Raw genomic sequence first — 24335 nt, forward strand, 5'->3', positions numbered from 1 at the left:
GGGGTAATGAGACAAAATATTTGTTTCTCGACTTAATTTCTTTGATGAGCAGACGTGCGCCCATGAATATCTGAATTAAAAGAAAAATATCGCAGTTTCACCCGCAAGGCGAAGCATCAATTGCGATAGCAAATTAGTAGAGAGCTATACGGAGTAAGGATAGTAGTTTTATCAGCTGTGTAAACTTGGACATGCAGCAGCACCAGCAACGCGCAGAACTGTTGTAAACGCCGTCGGCGTTTTGCCCGTGTTCGCACCGAACGCGCGCGGCGTTGGTGACTGTTGCCGGTGCCTCTGGGGGTGGCTCGGAGGTTTTCGACGAGATCAGAACACGACACTCGTCGAGCAGCGTCGGAAGTCTTTACCACTTTCTCGCCTCGAAACGTTTTTATATAAATACGCATTTGGTGCCGCAGCTAAACGTCGCCTCCCCTCACTCCCTCCCGTCCCTCCACGGCCTTTCGCACGACGGAAGAAGTCGCGTTTGCTCTCCGCCGTGCGTTCGATCCCCGTGAAAGCGCGCGTCCCCCCCCCCCCCCCCCCCCACGCTTTCACTCGCACATACAGCATACGACGCGCGGCGACGATTTCGTCGCCGTTGGACTCCATACGGAACCTCACTGCGATGGCGACGACGACGGCGATGGCAGAAATCCGCTTGGAGTGTCCATACAATTGCTATAGCAATAAAGTTATCTCAATGCCACAAATAAATAATATTAGAATAGCTAATTCTGACCAGTCATTGCATTACTTCATAACGAGTGGTATATGGCCTAGCTATCCGAGCGCTGTTGCGCTGCGCTCAATGCTCCTTTAAAAAGTCGCAAACTGTCATTTGAAACACAACCAGTATTTCCCTGACTAATAAAGGCCAACACTACAGCCCTCGCTCGAAAATATGTGTCAAACTCAGCTCGGTCGTATCTAGCCATCTAGCTCGGGACAGGCGGTTGCCTCAGTTGACTTTCTTCCGTCCACTGACCTCGTCTCACTCCAGTCTCCAGCGTACTGACCCATACTGCCGAACGCTGATCGACCGACTTACTGGCTTGGCACGACCCCCCAACAGTCGCTTAAGACGACAACTTTCACGTTTTAAGCTTGAGGGTGGAGCGTTATTTCGATTAATCTACCATCCTTCCGGTAACCGGTGGGTACCAGTCATACCTCGCTCACTTCGACTCCAAGTATTACAAGCATTTCACGACGACGCGACGGCTGGCCACTTCGGCTTTCTTAAGACCTACGACCGCATCAAAACGCGTTGTTTCTGGCCGGGCCTTTCCATCTCTGTCGCCAAATACGTTAGCTCCTGCGCGCCATGCCAACACAGAAAACGCTCGACATCCCTTCCAGCCGGTCCTCTGCAGCCTCTACCATGCCCGTCCACCCCCTTCGAAATTGTGGGCATAGACTTGTACGGACCCCTCCCACTCACGCCCGCTGGTCACCGCTGGATCGTTACCGCAGTGGATCATCTAACGCGGTACGCTGAGACAGCTGCTCTTCGCTCTGGTACTGCCTCAGAAGTCGCCGAGTTTTTCGTGCATGGTATCGTTTTGCGCCACGGCGCACCTCGTGTGCTCCTGAGTGACCGTGGCAAGACGTTTCTTTCGCATGTCCTTCGTGAAATCCTCCAGGCCTCTGACACCACCCATAAGACCACATCAGCGTACCATCCGCAAACAAATGGCCTTACCGAGCGTTTTCATCGAACTTTGTCCGACATGATGTTAATGTATGTTCGACCCGATCACACCAACTGGGACACCATCCTACCTTTCGTGACGTTTGCGTACAATACTGCCGTCCAACGTACAACCAATTACAGTCCCTGCTTCCTTGTGTACGGTCGTGCGCCGTCTTTAGTCTTGGACACTACACTCCTTTCAGCACCTGCTGCTCCATCCGCGTCTCTTCCTGAAGAATTTGCTGCTCGCATCGCCCGCTGCCGTGAAATTGCCCGCGCCAACACCGCTACGAATTCAGGACAAAAGGAAAATTCGCTATGATGCGACGCGTCGCGTTGCTTCGTTCCGCCCAGGCGACGAAGTTCTTTTGTGGACACCTGTTCGCGCACCGGGCCTCTGTGAAAAGTTTCTCCACAGATATCTCAGCCCCTACACCGTTTTGCAAAGAACTTCGGCCGTTAACTACCACGTCACTCCTGTCAGCTCAGCTACTGACCGCCGCCGCCGCACTACGGAAATCGTTCACGTCTCTCGCCTGAAACCCTACATTCGCCGTACCTACCCTTTCTAGCTTGCGGTCTTGCTGACCGCTTTCCTGAAGGGGGGGAGTTAGTGTGAGCGCATTTCGTGCATATCGTCGTCGTCATTTGTACATACGACTCATCATCATCTTTTGTCTCGTGCGGTGCTTCGTCTCTGACTCGGGCGGCTGCTCGGAAATAAAGGCATCGCATCGGCCGACGTCTCACAGTATATGTAATAGGGGGTAAAAACTGCCGCACAGATATGACAGCGCGGCTTACATTTCTTGGCAGTCAAAACAAGACAGCTACGTGCTTTTGTTGCATGGGCTCGCCTCTGCAGTGCGCCGCAGACTTGCAGCAACCGTGTTGAACGATAAAAAACTCCCTGCACGCGCGGGTATGCGTGAATTTAGTTCACAACTGAAGTTCCAAATGTGTGAGTGCATCTAATGCTATTATACCGGATAAAGAGGTGGCCTATATCTAAAAATAGTTGCCGCCGTCTGACCTGGGCTTCATAACATTCTTATAGTGTACATTTTTTAAGTTTTTTTTTTTGCGTATTCGCCTGCACCATCTTTTTTCTAGCAACTACAATTTCAAACGTTTTTTTTCTGTTTCATAAACAAATGGTGCACTAATTTTTAAATGCCAAGCATTTCTTGGCGAACATTTGCCACTTTGGCAGTATCTATCTATCTATCTATCTATCTATCTATCTATCTATCTATCTATCTATCTATCTATCTATCTATCTATCTATCTATCTATCTATCTATCTATCTATCTATCTAGCTAGCTAGCCGCCTACGTCTTGGTGCTCTCATGGTTGTTTCGTTAACTTGGTATGTAAGTACCAAAATTGTCATAGTATGACAAGAGTGTATGAAAAAAATTAATGATAGGTCATGACATGAATATAAAGACGTGTGTCATGCAGGTCATGAAACAGCCGCCTTCGTCCTTGTGCTCTCATGGTCGTTTCGTTAACTTGGTATGTAAGTGGAATGGGTTCGGACATGGGTACTAAGTGAAGGGAACACTAAACGATGATGGTAGATGTCATAGTCATGAGCATTACTCAGCGAAAATGACAATGACTCAGCGAAGTGATTAACACTCAAAGACCACTGAAATGAGTTCTGCCATGGGTACTAAGTGAAGGAAACACTAGAGGATGATAGTAGAAGTCATAGTCATGAGCATGACTCAGCAAAAATGGGATCATTCGGGTAACCATGAATCCCCCGTAGATTGCCCACTCTAACATGCAAATGAGTTACAACAGATGTGTACAGTATATAGAATGTTGTTTAATTGGTCGTATATGGTATTGAGGTGTGGACTTCGTTTTCCCTTCATTAAGACTACCTTGTGATCAGCGCAGCAGCATGGCGACGCCGCCAAGCGGACCCAGAGGCGGCGAGAGCGCGTGAAGCAGTGGCAGAACGCCGGAAGCATTCTCCGGCGAAGCGGGAAGCCGGAACTTCGCGTACATATACTATACATATACATATAAATATACATATAAATATACATATATATACTGTACATGTGTACAGTATATACAGCGCTTATATAGCCCTAGGCCCTAGTGGTCTCCATACAAACCAGAGCTACGGACGGACAACGGACGATGAGGGACAAGGCTCGGCCCTAAAGTGCTTCGCCCCTAAGAGCCACTGAAATGGGTTCGGACATAAATGAGAGGTCATGAAATTAATGTCATGACATGCGTGTCATGTAAGCCACGAAACAGCCGCCTACGTCTTGGTTCTCTCATGGTCGTTCCGTTAAGTTGATCGGCTCCCCGCACTCTGCTTCGCATAACAACGTTCCCCACAGGGCGTGGGATCTGGCGGCTTTTAACACGACAGCGTTAAGGGCCCCGTGTCGCAGAAAATCCGGCGTCGGCAAGCGGCGTGGGCATGCGATGCGAGTGGCGGAGAAAATCACCCCCAACCACCGCAACCGTGCAGGCCCTCCATGTGGTTCAAGGTTCTGGTGAATAAAAATTGAATTTCTCACGGTGAAATCCGTCAGGAAAATGGTAAAGTACGACTTTACCATTCAGCGTCGGATTCGCCGTCAGATTGTTTACCAATCAGCGTCGGATTGTAATTTGAATGTACGAGAAAACCTAATTCTGCTACGACGAAACTCAAACACAAACCCCTTTTCCAGCATTTCTACTTGACCTACAGCCGCGCGTTGCGATGCAAACGGGTCCCGATAACGCTATCGCGTTCTACTCTTAAAGGCGAAGCTTAAGCGTCCTCCCATTTTTTTAATATAATGTAAACGCAAGTTCCTAGTATTTCTTACCCCTCCTTGTGTCTTTTGACCCAATGGCAGCTGTACGTAGCTGGAAGAAACTATCGGAGAGAAGAACATAGAGAGGTTCACGGCCTCTTACTGGATAGATAATTAAAGGCATTTCTGTTTGCCTATATGATACATGACCATAAACGCATGCTGGCTCAACTAAAGAGAGCCTTCCTCACTGAGGTCAGGCAGGCTATATCGCGGTGCACACTGAAGGCAGTTTTATGGTGACTGCTAAGATGCAGAGGAGTTACGACGTTGCTGGCATATTTACCCCCTCAGGACCCAGCATCCAAAGATCCCCAGGGCAACGACCAGAAACAGAAGACCGGATTCTGGAAGACAACAGTCGCCGTGGTCAAGTATCCCAGGCTACGCAAGATAGTCATTCTATCGTATCTTGGTTGGTAAGTGCGTTACTGTACTTTTTATGTGCACCTTATCTTTATGGGCGAGTTTCTGCGGCACCCGGTAGGAAGGATCCATTCAATTCGGGTTGTCGGGCGTAAATTGTTCAGGACTATGTCGTAGCACAAAGCGCTTCCTTCCTTCAGTTCGCGGAAAAGAGCCCAGCGCATCATTACACACTCTAAACCACAAGAACGATCGGATGCCCCTTTATGAATGTTAAACATCACGCCATTTTTTTTTTTTTTTGGATGCGCGCTAGTTTTCTGCACAGTGAACAAACACTTTAAAGGAACTTTACCTTCACTTCATCCCACCTTATTCGGCCAACTCGAGAGAATCGGCGTTAGTATAACCTGCGTTTTATATTTCTGGGAATTCACAATAATATATTTGGAAGAAGTATTCAGAAACTAAAATACAGAGCAACTTATTTATAGATATGAACACAGATTTAAGGTTTACCATTGCCATTAAAGGTTATTTCTCAGCGAAACATATCAGTGCCAGGAGCCACCTGTCGGTACGCGCAACAAAGTTGCACACACTTCTTTTTAGTCCTACCATGCCGCGACTTACGTCTAGAAAGCTGCAGCAGTCGCCAGGCTAACACGGCTACCATTACAGATGGAGGTACTGCGAATGTTCAGGGCCTACAACAGAACTATATAACCACGGCAAAAACAAAACTGCTTTTACGCAACCTAAGACAAAAGATAACACGCAACCAAGTTGTCACTCATTATAGAAAGGAAAATCTGGCTTATTGATTGCTATTGAGTCGAGAAAAAAAAACAGTCAGGACATTCGGCCGCCCCCCCCCCCCCCTTCCCCCCACGATTGGGTCAACTCGGGACGTTTTCTAAAAATTCAGTTGGTCAACTCGGGACTTTTTCTCAAAATTCAGTATGGTCTCGCTAAAGTCGGGACGGTTCGCAACTCTAACCCTTTCAGTCCCTGTGACTCCACTTCGAATCACTTGCTTGTCGTAACTGCATTTACAAATAGACCGAATATATTCTACACAATAAAACTGGTTTAAATTTAGAAATTGAGGAGAAAAGCTTTGTTTTTGTCGCGACACAACATGTCAGACAAGCACGTAGAATGATCACATGACTAGAAGGAAATTAAAAACAGAAAAAAATGTCAAGGTCAAAAAAAGGTCAGCGCCGCACTAAAAACATCCCAAAATCACAAGCAGTTACACTGCTGCCATCTATAAGGAGAAAAACGTGAAAAACGGAAAGCACCGCGCACATTTGGTGAGAGAAGCCACGTTAATCTAGATTTCATACAAGTAAACTAGGCCACACAGCCATGCGAAGTTGTGTCGCCCGAATGCCGCTTTGTGAGGATATGGTGTTTTATAACGTTGTTTCAAGATAAATCTTTCTTCTGCTGTGTGCAGACAACCAGCACTTATGTGAAGACGACTGAAAAGAAGAAAGAGCAAATTTTCGGAATTTTATTGTTATCGGGTGGTTTGAAATTTTCGTCATATATACCAATTGCACGGGAGTCTTTTGACAGACTTCCGCACTGTTTCTGACATGACGATAGCAGAGGAAGTTCCAATACAGATCGTAAACCGTTTCATGCAAACGGGAATAGTAACACAAAGCCAGCTACAGGTCCCTGATACGACTTTAAAGGTCCGACCATTTCCTCGCAGCCATTTAGGTGCTTAGTGATTCCAAGTGGAATCACGTTGTGAAACTAAACCATTAAAATTGTGCAGTGTCCGTTCGACATTTTCACCTATTTCACGTAAGATGACTTCATGCTAGAGCAATTATATTGATGCGAAAGCGTAAATGGTCCATTGAGCGAAAACACCGGCGTCTGTAGTCAGTAGCAGCTAAATGGCACCTAAAGTCCCATTGGCTGCGACGCCACGTAGCGAGTGCGCCTCGACGGAGCAGACCGGACGAAAGGGAACATCCGCTGCCGAGATAGCGTGCCAGATGCTAAGTGAGGGGAGAGGGCATTGCCGCGACGCCACGTCACCCTCGCTCTCGCTCTCGGAAGCCGGCGCGCGGTGCCCGAGCCAGCACCGCAGGCTGCTGCTGCTTGCTGGCTCGGTAAAGGACGTGCCGCTATCGCCTGCCGGCGCTACTGCTTCCTAAATCTCTCGTAGCGCAGGACGTCGGTGGCATGCGGCGTTGGCACCGCAGGCTGCTGCTGCTGCTGCTTGCTGACTCGGACAGAACGTAGCGCTATGTTACATTACTCGCCGCGCTAAACTAGAAGGACCAGTCAGCGGCGTTCAATCGGACATTAAATGCTTTAGCATTCATAAGTGATAAGAAATGCTTAGGTGTCCTGTTATTCTTTTAAAGCTAAGCTTAATATGGCTAGGCGAAAGGAACAAGCGTATCACCTGTCCACAGAAAACTCTCATCATCAGCATTGGCTTGAGCGTCGTCGTCTACTTCCGCAGCTGGCTCGCTGGCACCCCTCGAGTTGCGCTCGTGCTCGTGCTTGGCACGCGCTCGTGCCACAGCTCCCGTGTTCGTCGTTGTTGTCTTCTTCCGCAGCTGGTTCCGTCGTGACTCATCACTCCAGCGTAGAATTTCACTTCTCTTCTGTCATCGTAATGGGTAGGGCCACGTTTACGGGGGTATGAGCCAATGCTTAAGGGGATATGAGCCATTCATTGTCCTATGTGATGGACAGATTGAATTTTGAAGCAATTTAATTTCGAACAATCGCAAGCGACAACGGCGGCCTGCGGGAATACCATCAGTGACGTCCGTCGCAGCCGAACATGTGTGTAACCTCATTATTGAGAAATACTTTAATGAACCGTCTGGAATAACCCAGTGATCCACACTGGGGCCGCACGAAGCATCTAAAAATTCGCAGCGCGGGTTTTGAAGTCCGTGAATATGCACCACTCTTGAGGATCTTTCCCCGCAGATGTGGCGAATCAGGTTCTGGCACTGCAGATCACCGAGCTACTTTCATGTGCTCAAGAATAACACCACTGCATAGTGTTCCAATGGATCCCGGGACACTGTGGGTTCAATGGTAATGAGACGGCCGATGCTGAAGTAAAGCGCGCCCTCAGCAATGGCCTGCGAACTGTAGTGCCGCTCTCTAGACCGGAAATCACATGCCTCGTGTCGAAATTAATGAGGAGTGCGACGAAATCATACTGAGCCCAGCCAGACGCTCGTCACGTTCGCCTTAAAAGGCTGGATCCCGATATGCAATTTCCTGTTCTGCGTGGAATTCCACGCCCTCATACATGCCTGATACACAGACTGCGATTAGGCGTCGCTTTCACGCGCAAATATTTGCACATCATTGGACGGACAGACTCCCCGGAATGTTCAGTGTGTGGTGTTATAGAGACTATATAGACCATGTGCTCGTGGTGGGCCCTGAGTATGCGCGCGAAAGACTCACACTGGCAGCCACCGTGAGGCATTTATATAGTAGACCACCGTCAGAGGACCTCTTGCTAGGCGCAGGGCCACATAGTTGGCAGACAATAGAGGCAATGCGTGCTTTTTCACGTTTCTTAGGCGACACGGGCCTGGACTCACGCTTGTAATAACATTTGTGCAATGTGTCCTTTCACCTAGTTCCTCCCATTATCATCCCCCATTGTGACCCTCTTTCTTCCCCTCTTCCCCTTCCCTTACGTAGAGTAGCAGGCCAGAGGCTCCATATTCCGGCCGGCCTCTCTACATTTTCAAATCAATAAACTACTTCTTCTGGGGCCGCACGTTTCAGCTTCGCTGGTTAACCATCTGTACGAAGCGCTTGGGCGGTGATTTTTTTTTCTGGTAATGCTTTCATAATTATAGACTGGAAGGACTAAAGGCTCAGATGATAAATGTTGCATATAAGAAAGCCCAATTTTTGTTGATTTGACTAGTTGGAGGTGCACTAAGGCACGTATTTGATCCTCTACAAACTAAGCTTTGGCAGAGAGAGAGATTGTGGTTGTGAGGAGAAAGAGGCGCTATTACGCATGGACATTTTTCTAGACGCACCCAAACAACCATTCTCTTTTGCTTAAAGTTCCATGCATTTGTAGGCATAACTGCACTATCTTAAAAATGCAGGCAGCGGAATTTGTGTAATGCACTATGGTACTACGTCTCCCATCACTCTGTCTCCCCCCAGCGTAGCGTTGTAAATCGGATGCTTCTTTTTTCGGTTTTACCTATCTGCCATAGCGACCTCTTTTCTGTATCTGTCGTACTACGCTGTCTGACGTCTCTGAATCCCAGGTTTGAGGTAAGTCTCATTTCGCGCAATATATTCTGTGATCTCGTTCGCGCAGCTTTATCGTGTGCCTGTGCTACAACTCGAATGCACTTGGCCTGGGCCGACTGGGGCTGAACCTGTACGCCATCTACTCGATCGCCATCGCCTTCGAGATGCCCGTCAACATCCTGTGCATCACGGCGCTGGATATCCTGGGCCGACGTTGGCCCAACGCTGGGTTCATGCTGCTCGGGGGAGCCGTGTGCCTGCTCATGGCCATCGTGCGAACTGGTACTTTAATTAATTAATTTAAGATAATTTAATTTTATAAATTAGTTACTTTAAGGCACATATTTCAATCTTCTAATTATAGCCGGTAAGTTCGCTAGGCGTATCCACGTGAAAAGAATTCTCAGGACTACACGAGTTTTGAGATATTAATTTTCAATGTGTCTGACGAAGTGCATTGGCGTTCCAGTTACTTTCGTGCTTAAATGCATAAAGTAGCATTTTCATTAAAAACTAAGTGGAACAGCAGCGCATTTTTATCGTAAGTGTGACGGCGCATATCTCGAAACTGGTGCCATCCTCAGAATTAGTTCGAAGTCGATATACCTTGCAAACTCGCTAGCTACAGTTCGTAGATTGAAATATCTGCCGTAAATTTATTAAAAAGTCAATTCGTGCAATTATGCTAGTTATTGAATGAGGCATTCTGATTTACCGTCTAAGTAATAGCCTTTCATCGAGTAATTTAGCTCAATGGTTAAAATTTTGCTATCTGCCAGATGCAATTAAAAAATGGTGCAGATAAAAAACACCCTATAGACAAGCTTACTTCATACAGGTGGAGTATGAACGTAAGATGCGAGTATTACACTACAGGGCTTTCGTGCCATCGAAGATTGATGTATACTATGTAGATTGCGACAATATGTCATGCTGCAGCCATTGTCCGTCCTTTCCCGCATGCTTTCCAGTTTCTACTGGTTATTGCAGTGATTGACAATCGTTCCAATTTAAATATAATTTCTCTTCAAATACAGAAAGCTGAAGGTGCACTCCTCAACCTTTGTAGAGTTAACTTTGCTGCTAGGGACAGCAACGTCCTTCAATGTAGTCAAGCAGGCTATTTGTGTTTGTACAAGCACCTTGGATCGTTAGTTTTATTTCTGACGTGACGCGACGATATTGTGCCTCTCCTCTTCGGTCGGTCTCTGACTGAGTGACCTGCGGTTTGCAAGCTTTGGTGGGTGTATGCTATTCTCAGGTTGGAGAAAAACTAGGAGTTGTGCTTTACCTACGTCTTCGATTCGCCCAGCGACATCCTTGCGTTCCTAGCTCGTTGGTGATTTAACAAGACATTGTCAGCTGCTTAATTCTTTGTCACATTCGGTGTCTACGCCAGCCTCCCGGGACGCTGAAGCTTAGCTCTAGTCTTGTGCGACAAATCACATGAAAGCTGATGCCAACCTGAAGTCTAATCAGAACTATTAGCGCCACTGGGCAGCGGGTGGCTTTAAAAGCAAGTCGAATTTCCCAACAATCGGGACATCACTTCATACAGCTGTCTAACTGACTAGTCAAGGTTGCCTAGCAATGTTAGCAAATAAGGCTACGCCTATTGGTACGAAGCTTGTTCTAGCAGCAGATATATTTGATGTACTGTGTAAAGATTTCGTTTTACATAGTCACACATGAACAGATGAATCACGCCTGTGCGTGATTAGGTTGACGTCTGCACCCCCGAGTATTCGCCCTTGTTCTGACTGTGGACTGCGCTCCTCAAAAGAAACACAACGTGTAATTGAGGCAACCCTAACGTTTCTTGGCTTGGACTCTTGAATTGTGGGGCGCACATTTCAAGCGCACGAAGGTCCTAACATTACCCTCCTCGATCCTCTCTATATTGACAGAGAACCAGACGTGGACGTTGGTGATGGGCGTCATCTCGATGATGTCCTTCGCTGGAGGCTACAACATCACGTTCCAAACATCGTCGGAGCTGTATCCCACCGTGATCCGCGGCCGCATTCTCTTCCTTCAGCGCCTCGTGGGCGACATCGGCAGCCTCCTTGGGGCACAAGTCGCGTCCTTGGTAAGCGCTCTGTGCTTCCCTTTCTGGCATACGGACATACGCCTGCCTGCATTAAACAGCACGTTATCACGTTTTAAACAAAATTTTACCTTGAAATTTCTAGCCCTGTTGCAATTAAGTTGACATTCACTTCGGGCGTGTCCCAACCAGCCCTTCATTATAAATATTACACCGACTCGGGCATAGCAGAATATGGACAGTGAAATCTAAATTAAATAATCTTCAGCATATTTTGGCAATTGCAGTTGGCGCATTGTATTCAATGAAGGTATCATCATCGTCATCATCAGCCTATATTATGTCCACTGCAGGACGAAGGCGCCTCTCCCTGCGATCTCCAATTACCTCTGTATTGCGCTAGCTGATTCCCACTTGCACCTTCAAATTTTCTAACTTCATCACCCCACCTATATAGCTTTTTGTCGTCCTCGATTGCGCTTCCCTTCTCTTGGTATCCATTCTGCAATTCTAATGGTCCACCGGTTATCCATCCTACACATTGCGTGGCATGCCCAGCTCCATTTTTTTTCTCCTAATGTCAATTAGAATATCGGCTATCCCCGTTTGCTCTCTCATCCATACCGCTCTCTTCCTGTCTCTTAACGTTGCAGGCTGGACAATATTATCTTTATTTCTTTTTTTTATGCCCACACTAACTTATGTCTCTTAACGTTAGGCCTAACATGCTTCGTTCCATCGCACTTTCCTTAACTTGTTCTCGAGCTTCTTTGTTAACCTGCAAGTTTCTGCCCGCTATGATAGCACCGGTAGAATGCAATGATCGTACACTTCTCTTTTCAACGACAGCGGTAAGCTCCCAGTCAGGATTTCGGTGATGCCTGCCGTATGCACTCCAGCCCAATTTTATTCTTTTGTAAATTTCCTTCTCATGATCAGGGTCCGCTGTCAGAAATTGACCTAGATAAACGTACTCCTTTACAGACTCTAGAGGTTGACTGGCGATCCTGAATTCTTGTTCCCTTGCCATGCTATTGAAAATAACTTTATCTTCTGCATATTAATCTTCAACCACACTCTTACACTTTCTCGATTAAGGCCCTCAATCATTTGTTGTAATTATTTCCCATTGTTGCTGAATGAAGGATCACCGTGACAGAATAATCGGCTAATCGTCCTTTTGCAGCACGAATGATTGTCCCGACAAGGTGAAGTCCAGAATTATGGCTCAATATAGTCATTATATTCTTTCAAACAAAATCAGGAAACTGTCAGATAATATTATCTCAGTCTTATAATACGTGGGCCGGTTGTAAGCGTAACGTCAAATATAGAGACAGTCAGATGTACAGCGTCACAGTCCCGAATTTACCACAACTTAGGGCAATGTACATACCGTGTGTACACTTCCGATTAGCAAAATAACTCAAATTGCGTCACTCCCGTGTCAACTGCAGACCGAGTACGACAAGTACCTGCCCATGATGGTGATGGGTGTGTTGAGCCTGATCGCCGGCGTGCTGCTCTTCTGCCTACCCGAGACTCTCAACCAGGCGCTGCCTCAGAGCATTGAAGACAGCGAGAACTTCGCCCTGGGACAGTCGTTCTGCTTCTGTCCGCTCGTGTCCGCGCGAAGGAATCGCCGCAAGGCACGCCAGACAGAAGCAAACGGAATGGTACGATACGATACTTCGCTTCCTTCTAGAACAAATAAACAGACAAACAAGCAAACAAACAAGCAAACAAGAAAACAAGTTAACAAACGGACTAAACAAACATCGCTATGATCTTTTACACCTTTAGCCTGCTGTTACTTTTTTGCCTTCACATTTCATTCGGAAGGTATTCATCGAAGGCGACATTGTTACCCTGTACGCGGCCTTGGTACATAAAAATAATAAGGGAAAGGCAAACGATTCTGCATTAGAGAATAATAAAACACGGCTGACGGATTGTTTCTATGAATGTAGGAGACACACAGTGGGAAAGGAAGAATACGTTTTAGTTAATGATATATTTTTACGATTTGGTGGTTTAAGACGAAGCACTGTTTGCAGAGGTCAATAGTAGACTCAGAAAAAAAAAAAGGGGGGGGGGGGGGAACACAGACGGAACGAGCTTGATTGCACCAGACACCAGGCCATCTTAAAGGGGATGCCTATCTAGTCAGACCACACTGCAGGGCAGCAGTCTTACTTTCTTCCTGCTTAATAGTCGCTTATAGCTATACTCTTATTTTATACGTGATGGCGTAGTGGCTATGGCGTTGCGCCACTAAGGTCGGGGGCGCGGGATTGAATCCCGGCCCCGGCGGCCGCATTCGGTGGGGGTGAAATGCAGAAACGCCCGTGTACCGTGCACTGCGTTCACGTTAAAGAACCCCAGGTCGTCGAGATTAACCCGGAGTCCCCAACTACGGCGTCCCTCATACTCAAATCACGATTGTGGCAAGTAAAACCCCGGAATTATTATATTTTTTTTTTACACAGCAGTGGGTAAACGTTGGCTGCGTACGATTAACGCCTACTTCTCACAAGGTTCGAGCTTACCTCTGCAACATGTCAGAGGACTTCGTCCCGTTATTGACAACGTGAGGCACACAAAAAAAAGAAAGGGAGAAGAATAAAAAAGGATATGTTGATTACAATTTGTGCAGTAACTTACAATGAACTTGTCCTCAGGTGGTCAAAATTATTGCGGAGCCCTCCACTACAGCGTGCCTCATAATCAGAACTGGTTTTGGAACGTAAAACCTCATAGAGAAGAAGAACAACAACGAACTTATATCACGGCCGCTGATCATGCTTGTATTATCCCGCCCTCAGGATTCTTGTTCGTATACTTCGCACGAATAAGGACAGATGGCGCACGTAGCTTTAAAACGACTGAATCAGCTGATGCCGAGGCCAAGCAGATCGGAGTCTTGCGACGACATTTGAGCAGGGCATTAATGACACCGAACGTCAGCTTGTGATTCGCAACGACCAAGCCCTAATGTTATAAGTAAAGAACAGATACCTCTATGCACAATGAGCCGCTTTGCGCTCTTTAATGTGGCCATTACGCTGAGAATATGACTGTTGGCGATCCTGAAGCGCCGTCTTAATGACACCGGTGCTTGTTCTTAAGGTGTGGGATGGTGCGCCCGCTATTCGCGGGGAAAAAAAAAAACACACACACAAGTAGCACCTGATGAACAGCAAAGTCGTACATAACGAGCTCCGGTTGCCCGAAAGCACGTACAGGCCATTTTTATCACAAAGAAAGAATGAAAGAAAAAATACAGAGAAAGAAACACACCATGTATGTGCCCTTGATAGCGGCTCAGATAAACTGAGTTTTCTTTTGCGTCAGAACCTGCAGGACGATTCACGTCAGCAAACGAGTTCTGCTCCCGATATCGTCACGAGGGTCACGAGTTTCATCGATTTTTCTGTGAAAACACGTCCGTCACACGTACGCATAGTGCTGTTGATGGTGCAGTTCCAGTGGTCTGTAGGAAGTTAACGATGCCTGATTTAGCAATGGTATTCGCTACATCGTAAAAATGCAATGTGATGTATTCTAATGACCTTTGTGGTAACGATCATTTAATCATACGCGTTGCCTCACATTGCTTCTTTTTTTTTTCTCTCGCTCTTCCTCCAGGAGGCGAAATCCTCACCCAGCAACAGCGTTTTGCAAGCGCGCTTGTGAAGTTCTCTAAGCAACGAAGCCATCGGGACCCAGCAGGGATGAAACAGGCGCCGAACATTACCGAGAGCACGTGCCTGAGTTCCGAGTCTTCACCGTTCGACGACGTCAGTGTGCGCTTTAGTATAGGACTACAACTGCCTACTGACCATAGATGACCGCTAAACATTTTTGAAGGGATCCTGGAATTAGGTTTTTCCTCTTTCCGGGTATTTCACCTTCAGGTAATATTCTCGTTTTTTTTTTTTTTTTTTTGCTTTGATTGGCGGAAATCGTAAGCCATCACTGACCTCGGCGGTGCTGCTTGTGCGGCAAAACCACGGCGTGTGCAAAAGCGGAACACATTCCACTGGCAAGTGTGTACAATCGACAAAAAAAAAAAAAAAAAAACAGAAATGACAAGAGAGCTCCGCATGTTGCCACACATATGTCTGACCGAGCATAGCTGTTATTGCGAATGCTGCCCACGGGCTTGACCTAGCTTGAATCATAAAGGTCGCTGTGAAAATAGAAGACGCAAAGCCGCCGAAACCAAGAAACGGCTATACTTCGCTGCTAGGGGCTTCAGAACTATTTCATTTCTGCCAAACACAAATCTGCTCGCACGTGGAACAACGGGAGCCTTTCTCAAGGAACCATTGCTTACGACGGAAAGACCGCGCACGCGTGTGAAATATAAGGGGATCAGGCACGCTGCGAGCAGCACGTCACATCAGGTACTCATCAGCCTGCGAACGAACACACCTTGACAAGGCCACACGTTCCTTAGTCTTTCTTCCTCATCGCTGTTCGGTTGATAGCCGGCTGGCAGCATCTGACGACGCGCATCGTGATTTCCTGTGGCTCAGTGGCAACGTCAAGAAGATGCTGTGACGTGCATGGCTTCGGTGTCGTGCTGAACTGCCGTACTGCTCTCAGTCTGTGTTCTAAAAGCCTACAAGTGGCAGTCGCGGCCGAAAAAAAAAAGAAAAAAAAAACCGTTGTGCCAAATGTTCTGTGACTGGAAGCAAACGCGTACGTTTGAAACGATGGCCTCCTTTCTTCTTGGTCATTGGTGGACTGAGAAAGAAAACGAAATCGCTGTGGGCACGCCAACGTACCTAACATGCAAGCTATCTTTGGTGGTGTTACTTAGAAATCGCACTAAAAAAACACGATAGCTGTGTTTCTTTCTCTTTTTTTGTTACGCCACAGAGTTGACAACGAAAAGCAGATGGGATACTTACTGTGTGTCGGAAATGTTTGTGTCTCGAGAATCTTCAAAAAGTGTGAAGTGTGAGCCCGGCTTGGAAGGCATCCTTTTTCTACTGAGCATTTTGCTGTGTTCTGTCATTTTGTTCCGATTTCTTGATATTGTTCGCGTATCCGCTAGTGAATTTTCTGATATAAAATCCCAGTTTTATTCTCTCTTCATTTTGGTGAATGTTGTGGTATGTAGTGATCGTGCATCATTTGGGTTTCTTCGCTGAGAAAACGCCATGCTCTTACGACCACATGACATTTCTTAGTTTCGGCCCGACAGAAGTCCTGCGGGATGAAAAGAGTAAACTTTAAAGGCCGGATGGGTCGTCTGACCCCCTAATGTTGACTTAGTATTTTTCTTTTCACTTTTTGAGATACTGAGAAGAGAGGTAATCACGTGAAAGCTGTTTCCCATATCATTAACCTCACATTCCATCCTAGCGAACTTCTACGTTTAGCTAACCTCTGCACAAACTGAGCGAACGTGACCACAAGGATCGCCGAGTATAATATTATTCACACAACTACAGCTGGACGAGTGCGAAGAATAATATTATACTCGTCCAGCTGGGAACCACGTCACTTTTACGGGATTGCGCATTCTACTCTCCTTACAAATTACCGCTGCCAGACCCCATAGCTACTTAACTTAACAAAATGTTATTTCTTCCTATCCGAAGAAAAACAAAAAAGTTACTAATATAATAATAAATACAAAAATAATCCTAGGTTAATTAGGATATACGCCTGTATCTCCAAAGAGAAAAAAAATCTTCAGCCCCTCCCCTGTCGAGGAAATGGCGTTAAGCGAAGCTTGTGTGTTTCTTCGGTGTTCCTCGGAACAGACAAAAAAAAAAAGAACTTTTATTCGGGTCCTGAGGAACTGCGTTGGGACGCCCCCTTTCACGGGGAGTCGGTAGCAGTCGTGGGCCGCTTCCATGCAGGGACCGGAAGACCGTGGCCCTCCGCCCCCTCGCAGGCCCTCTGGACTGCCCGAAGTTGAACCGAGATGGCGCAGCTTTTAAGGGCTTCCTCCCAGTCCTCTTCGTTGTTGAACTCTGTGTCGAGTAACGCAGGACATTGCCAGAGCATATGAACTAATGAGCAATACGCCTCTCCGCCGTCCGGACATTGCGGTTCGATGTTGGACGAGAAGTGACTAAACCTGCCCCTCGAAGGGAAAGACCCCTAAAGGCCGACGATAGCGGTCGAGTGAGTTTAGGGTGAGGAAGTGGGAAAGCCCTCCGAGAGAGATGATAATGAGTCAAGATTTCGTGGAAAGTGAGGAGCGAGTCCCTGTTACTCCCGGCGTCCCCGCCTTAGAATCCACCGGGACCGCCGCGGTGAGCTAAACCTCGCGCACGGTCATGGGCAAATTCATTGGCGTTGGGAACATCGGGATGTACATTGGCCCCCATGTGGGCCGGGAACCATTTTATGGTGTGAAACCCGGCAGCCCCCTCGCTGCCGAGGATGGTCACTGCCTCCCGCGAGATCGAGCCCGAGGTGAAAGCCCTAGCTGTGGACCGCGAGTCTGTGAATATATTTGGATGCGATGGGTCCTTCATTGCTATAGCGATGGCCATTTGCTCAGCCACCGTTGCCGAAACATTTCTAACCGAGGCAGAACATAGGAGTTTGCCAGTATGGTCGACCGAAACCACTGCGAAGCAATCGGAACGCCCGTACTGGGCTGCATCGACAAAGGCTGCGAGATCCCGACTATCTGCAACCGATTTCAATAAAGAACAAATTACACTGACGAGTAACACGTTGTGCTCGAATCACAACCGGTCACACGCCCTGCAGCTGGCTCCGAAGTTTCGGTAGAGAAACTCGCGTTGAAACCTGGCCATCGCACTGGAGAAGCTGGCGCTAGCATTGCCGAGGCGTGCACCACCGTTATCGGTTTCCTGGAAGGCGAGACGACGCTGACGTTTCTCCTGAGCATCGGAAGCCATCACGCTAGAATCGGCCCGTTGCTCAAACGCAGCCTGCTCCTCGGCGGAACGCAACAGGCACGCCGAAACCGATCTGAGGCGAGGAAAGCCCGATGGAGCGCGCGCCAACCACCTTTCCTTCCATTTCCCTCCCCGTGAAATACCAAACGACCCTGATTGGTCGCACGCGTCAAGTGATCCGGTGCCGGTGCAGCTTTCTCCTCACGTGCTCTTTCTTTCTTTCTTTCTTGTCCCTGGCTCATACCCGCATATCCAATACGGATATGCGCCACACGTGAGTTTTAGGTGCGAAGCACCTTATGCGCTCGGGCTGTCGGCGTCTCCTGTCGTATAGTCACGGTAAGCAAGCGGCTTGTGAGTGAGTGAGTGAATAAACTTTTATTGGGTCCAGAAAAACGCGATAAAAAGCGCACCCGGCTAATCCCACGACGGGACCGACAGGTCTAGCCTGCCGGCCCGATCACGGGCGCGCTGGACGGCTAGGATTTGGTCTTCAAAGAGGGGACTTCGCAGGAGTTGAACTTCGGGCCCAACGACCCGCACTCCCTGAGCATGTGAGCAAAAGTAGCATCCTCACCACAGGCCGCGCAAGAACAATTCGGATAAACATCAGGATATATGCTGTTAAGGGACACCGGATTGGGGTAGGAGTTAGTTTGCAGGAGTCTGAGCGTGACCGCCTGCGGCCTGCTTAGCTTAGAATGAGGCAAAGGGAAGACCCTTCTCGCTAAGTAAAAGAATTTAGTGACTTCATTGTGCGTGATAGGCGAGTCCCTGTGGTCGGGGGGAGAGTCGTCCGATCCGAGGGCAGCGCGGTCGGTAAAGCCACGCGCAGCCTCGTGGGCAGACTCGTTGAGGTTCAGAGGAACCCCCTCGACCGCTCCGACGTGGGCAGGAAACCAAAAGATGGAGTGTGTGGAGCTGTCACCTTGTTTGGCACATTTCAGAATTTGAACTACCTGCCGGGATACCCGGCCTTTCTGGAATGCCCTGACGGCCACTTTTGAATCGCTATAGACCCTGTCTCTCCGACCGTCTTGCATGGCGAGTGTAATGGCCACCTGCTCGGCCACCTGGGGGTCCGTCGTCCGAACCGAGGCACTGTTGATGAATTTGCCCAACGTGTCCACGACGGAAACCGCATAAGCCTTGCCGTCTCGGTACGCGGCGGCATCGACGAAGATTGCTTCAATCGTGTCCTTGTATATTTGTTTTAATATCGTGGACGCTCTTGCCTTGCGACGACATGCGTTGTGCGCGGGATGAACGTTGCGGGGCAACGGGGCGACGACGAGCTTCTCCCCTATTTCTCTGGGGATCTGGGCGTTGCTAGCCAAGCACTCGGCACGCGCTCGTGCCACTGCTCCCGCGTTCGTCGTCGTCGTCTTGCACAGCTGGCTGCGTTGCCGCTCATCATTACAGCGTAGATTTTCACTTCTCTTCTATCGTCGTAATGGGGAGGCCGCATTTACGAGGCTATGAGCAATTGCTTAAGGCACTATGCCCCATTATCGGTGCATCACTGCATGCTTCGCACCTCCCCAGGTTTCACGATAGTAGAGCTGCATTTCGCTCAATGGGTCATTTGACACTTACGCATAAAATGTCAATTGGCTGCCCAAGTTTTTTGTACACGCATATAGGTATGTATATACAAAGTTTAGCGATCACCGACGATTCAGTGAAAATGGCTTGTAGTCATCCGTCGCTTACTCAACCCAAGGTGTGCAATTGTCTCACTTCAAACTGAACCTGCTTCTAGCAAACTTACAAAACGGTGTGAGCATCTTAACGGACAGGATTGTGCATTCGAAAGAAGGATATAAACAGTGGGGTTAGGACAATAAAATTTAAAATTGATGGGCTAATTTCTTGTGTACCTATCTGCAACTACACTATATAAACACAGGGCAACTCGTTATGTCTACTTTGAAAATCGAACGGTGATCACTTTTACGCGAAGAGCAAAGAAAGTTTTACCTTCGCACTTTTCTTGCAAGCGTTTCGAAGGACGAGCGTCATCTTTTGTTTGAGTAACCGGGAACAGGCTAACCCTGTCCTTGGGGCATTATAGCTGCCACCGGCTGCTGCGCCAATAAAACCCAATTACTTACCTAACCGGCACAAAGGAACTGCTGTAAGCGACTGCAGAGAGCTTAAGGTTTAAGTGTATTCCAAATCGCCAGTGAACGGAAGACTTTTGAGACCTGAAAAGACCGCACGACTCTCGGCAGCAGTCGGTGGTGGCCTGCCTGAAAAGGCGCATGTGATTGGTCACCGCTGTGGCGAAGGAGGGCTGACTTGATGGTGCAAGTTTGGCTTGTTTAGCAACCAGTGAAAAAGGAACGATAGGGTATATTCGTCGGCTAAACATTGGTAAGCGAGTGAGCGCTAAAAAGAAGACACATACAAGCAAAGTATTACGGGAACAAGGTGCAGCAGGTAGGGAACGACACACAATGGACGAGAAGTTTCAGGCAACCTGCTATATATATATATATATATATATATATATATATATATATATATATATATATATAGAGAGAGAGAGAGAGAGAGAGAGAGAGAGAAAGTGAAGCTCCTTTCTTCGCGCTATTTGCGAATGCATGTAGTGGCTGAAGCGGGACTAAAATGTTTATTTCTGTTTCAAACGCATTGATTACGTCCGGTCGTAACCGCAGTAGGTCACACGCATTACTATAGCGCATCCCCAGAAATGTGGGGCATGAGGTGCGCGTGGTGTTCCTTTATATGGTGACGATGATGATGATTCAATTCCATTCCCTTAGAAACGGGGCGGTGACAAATAGTCAGCTAGCCGGCTTGATTTACCAGGTATGCTACAGATATTTTTATCTAGAATTTTTGTATACATCTTCTTAATCATTTTCTCCTCAAAATCTACCTTGTACTGCTAGCTATGACTGTAACAGATCCGGTGATATCAATCTCGTCCCTGTTTCCATCAATACTCTAATCGTCTCTTGCTTATCTCGATTTCTGGCCGATTGATGCTTCCGTCCACTTTAAATCCAAGCGCTTCTGGGAGGTGTAGGTTACCCACGGTTCTCACTGGGTGAATCGCTTCGCATTCCATTAGGATGTGCTGAGTGGTCTCCGGATTTTTGCTGCAGCATACACATGACTCATCTATTTACGAATATTTCCTCCGGTATGTCTTTGTCCTTAAGCAAACGACTCGAGCCTCAAATAGCAAGGCACTGATCTTTGTGTTATCGTACAGATTCTCCCTTCTAATTTCTTTCTTCTCATTCTTGTAAATCTTCATGGTCCTTTTTGTTTCCATTACTTGCATCCATTTCACTGTCTCTGTTTCTCTCAGTTTCTTTCTGATGACTCCTGGTTGTCTATTAACACTTTCAATTACTCTGTACTTGGTTGCCAACTTTCTTGACCTCTTCCTCCATTCTGCGTCCACGCTTTTCAGGTACATATACTTGTGCACTTTAGCCGCCCATTTATTTTCTTCCATGCTCTTGAGTTTTTCTTCAAAACTAATTTTGCTCTGCGCTTCTCTGACTTCAAAAGGTGCCCAACCCATGTCACCCTGCACTGCCTCATTTGTGGTTTTACCGTGGGCTCCAAAAGCCAACCGGCCTACCGATGTTTGGTTAACTTCCAACCCTGGCAAGATATCCGTTTTTATGGCACGCGAGACGCCTGGCGCCCTCTCTCGGTGGTCGTATTCTCCGCGCTGCGTAACTGAATGGTCATTGGAGTTCAAAAAAATCAGATCCCTTGAAGAACCGTAGTTTATTATCAATTAGAATTTATATGAGATATGAAAATGACCCATTTTGGCAATTATCTTCGGCAAACTTCAGCTGTGTAGTTGTTGCTGCGTAGCTTCCTCTTTAATCTCGGTGGAAGAATATGAGAGGTGCATCAACTAGCCTCTAAGGGAGAGAGAAGACTCGCTAGGGTTAGGTGCTTTCTGGAACACATATGGCGCGGGAGAGCGGGGACTATCCGTCGGGGTCCCGCCGGCTTAGTGTATGTGCATTAGGAAAGAACGCCGAAGTATAATAAGAAAACGCATTCCGAAGCTTATTTTCGTGCATTTTCTTTCTTCTCGAGTGCCGTTTATGAACTGTTCAAGCCGTGAAAAAACGTTGAAGAGAACGTAGACGCGCGCGTATAAAGGGCATAAAAAAATTAAAAAAAAGAAATAACAAAACAACAAAAACACACAGGTATTCAGGTAGCTCCCCAGTTTGCAATACACGGACCTTAAATAACCCCCTTATGTAATAACACCGACCACGACATGAAGCTAGAAACACAAATTCGAAGCAGCCATCGCCTATGCTGAACCCGTAGTCTCGTGACAGTGCTGTGGAATTGCAAAAAAATCACATTCTTAGTTTCTCACACACGCTAGTGTAACTGCAGACGCCATACGTACACCGTCTCTGGTGTGACCTTGTGCTTCTACAAGACGAAGCAAAGGGTGCTTCGTGCAGCCGTATATGCATGGAGAGGGTTTTTTTTTTTCATTTTTTTTCTTTGTTTAGGAATTGTCACCGTGACATAAATGGCACTTTCACTTTTTACATTAAACAGCGGCTACCACGGCTTAACTACCTCGAAGGGGCCTGGTCGGCATTTATTGATTTTCAGTATTATACCCGCAAATCTACCTCGTATTGTTCGGTAAATTTGAACACTTCGCTGTTGTACGAGGCATTGGCTCAAATGTCTTCTTTAGTTATACATTAAGCGCCCGTCATCAACCAAGTTGTGAATTTTCATTTTCGCTAGCCACCTTCACGTCCACCTTTTTTTAAGCATGCATGGTTACCACGCAGTTTCTAGGAGGGTGGGCCTGTCATTACGAAGTTGTGCGCACGTAGCAATGAAATTAGCCCGTTTAGGCATTTTCCTTATCCATGCCAACGAGTGTATTCACGATGACGAAGTAGCATCAGTAGTGTTAGAATCAAACCTATGTGATTCAACGCGACGAACTAAATCCGCAATATCGGTTGATTGTTTCGGGGGCACCTGCGAGAGTACAGGCGTTTACTGAACAGATATAACATGAGTGTTTGCAGATGCACGACTCGTGCGGACACCACAGACAGCGCTGCAGAACATGTACAAGAAGAACATTTTATTGGTGCGGTAAAACACAGGAAAAATAATTTTACGTATTGCAACAGTGTACGAGATTGTGCTGCTCTGTCCATTGATTGCACACGACTCGGTGCTCGAAATGTATTTCGCAGACGTAGTCGATCTGTCGGTTGAAGCAATCCATCCATCCTCGGCATTGCACACGCTGTTTAGAAAGGGGACTATTTTAGGGAAGCGTTTAGGTGCCACCATTTCGGGCTGTTAGCGCTGCTGTTTTGTGCCTTTACCAACGAAGTGTACGTTACTACAGTCAATTCGCAAGCATGATAATAGTTGTATAAATGCGTTCAGCGTCTCATGACCATGATACGTGGCTTCACGTATCTTAAAACTCGGAAATTCTTTTTGTAACAGCTCAAGATGGCGGAGTCCTTGCATCGAATATAAAATCGTCTGTAGAGTATAACTTGTGAGCTGAAAGTGGAACCTTCGGGAGAAACTCACCAGATGGTGTTGCCGACCGCGCATCATTAATAGAGGGGCTTTACGCATCACCTCGGCGGGCGGTCGAAACGGCGGCCGGTGTGCGCTTCCTGGCGCGACCATAAAAACAATACGAAGCGCGATCAGGCGTGAAGATGCGCGGCAAGTGCGCGCCCCGTTTTCATTTCCTTCGTGCGGCTGCTCTCGCGTCGTCCGCGGCTGCGCGGGAAATTGGCGCGCATCGCATTTTTCGCTCGCTAAAAACGCGCCATGCGGTAGTGACGCAGTTTCACCACATAGGGATTCACCGTCGCGTCTGATATACCTATGACAGCTGGTAGCCTCCGTAGTGCTGTTTAAGCACGCAGCAGCACTCACCTCGCGTGCTTGCTATCGCAGTCGTTGTCTCGTAGTTCGAGCGAAAGTGTAATTCATAAACTACTGTGCACATTTGAGCCATTGTATTTGTGAATGTGCAACGAAGCAGTCTCTGCTTCTTAGAATACACGTTTCACTTTCGTGTTATGACTCATTCCTCTAAAAGAGGGAGAACCCCATTTCTTTAACCATGATTATGAGGGTGATGGCTTATGGGCATCCCCTTTGAAACGGGGCGGGGACAAATAGT

At 47.4% G+C, this 24335-nt stretch overlaps 1 protein-coding gene across 1 annotated transcript in view; it reads left to right on the forward strand.

Moving 5' to 3' along the window:
- Positions 1-16337, forward strand: part of LOC119442129 (solute carrier family 22 member 8) — a 33055-nt gene extending 16718 nt beyond the window's left edge. Inside the window, exons 8-12 of the mRNA XM_037706882.2 lie at positions 4826-4950; positions 9252-9466; positions 11092-11273; positions 12689-12907; positions 14880-16337. Coding sequence (XP_037562810.1) covers positions 4826-4950; positions 9252-9466; positions 11092-11273; positions 12689-12907; positions 14880-14927 — 789 coding nt within the window. The 3' untranslated portion in view covers positions 14928-16337. The remainder of the gene's footprint in view (positions 1-4825; positions 4951-9251; positions 9467-11091; positions 11274-12688; positions 12908-14879) is intronic.
- Positions 16338-24335: the final 7998 nt, after the last annotated feature.

The sequence above is a fragment of the Dermacentor silvarum genome, chromosome 2, assembly GCF_013339745.2.
Source record: "Dermacentor silvarum isolate Dsil-2018 chromosome 2, BIME_Dsil_1.4, whole genome shotgun sequence".
NCBI lineage: Eukaryota > Metazoa > Arthropoda > Arachnida > Ixodida > Ixodidae > Dermacentor > Dermacentor silvarum.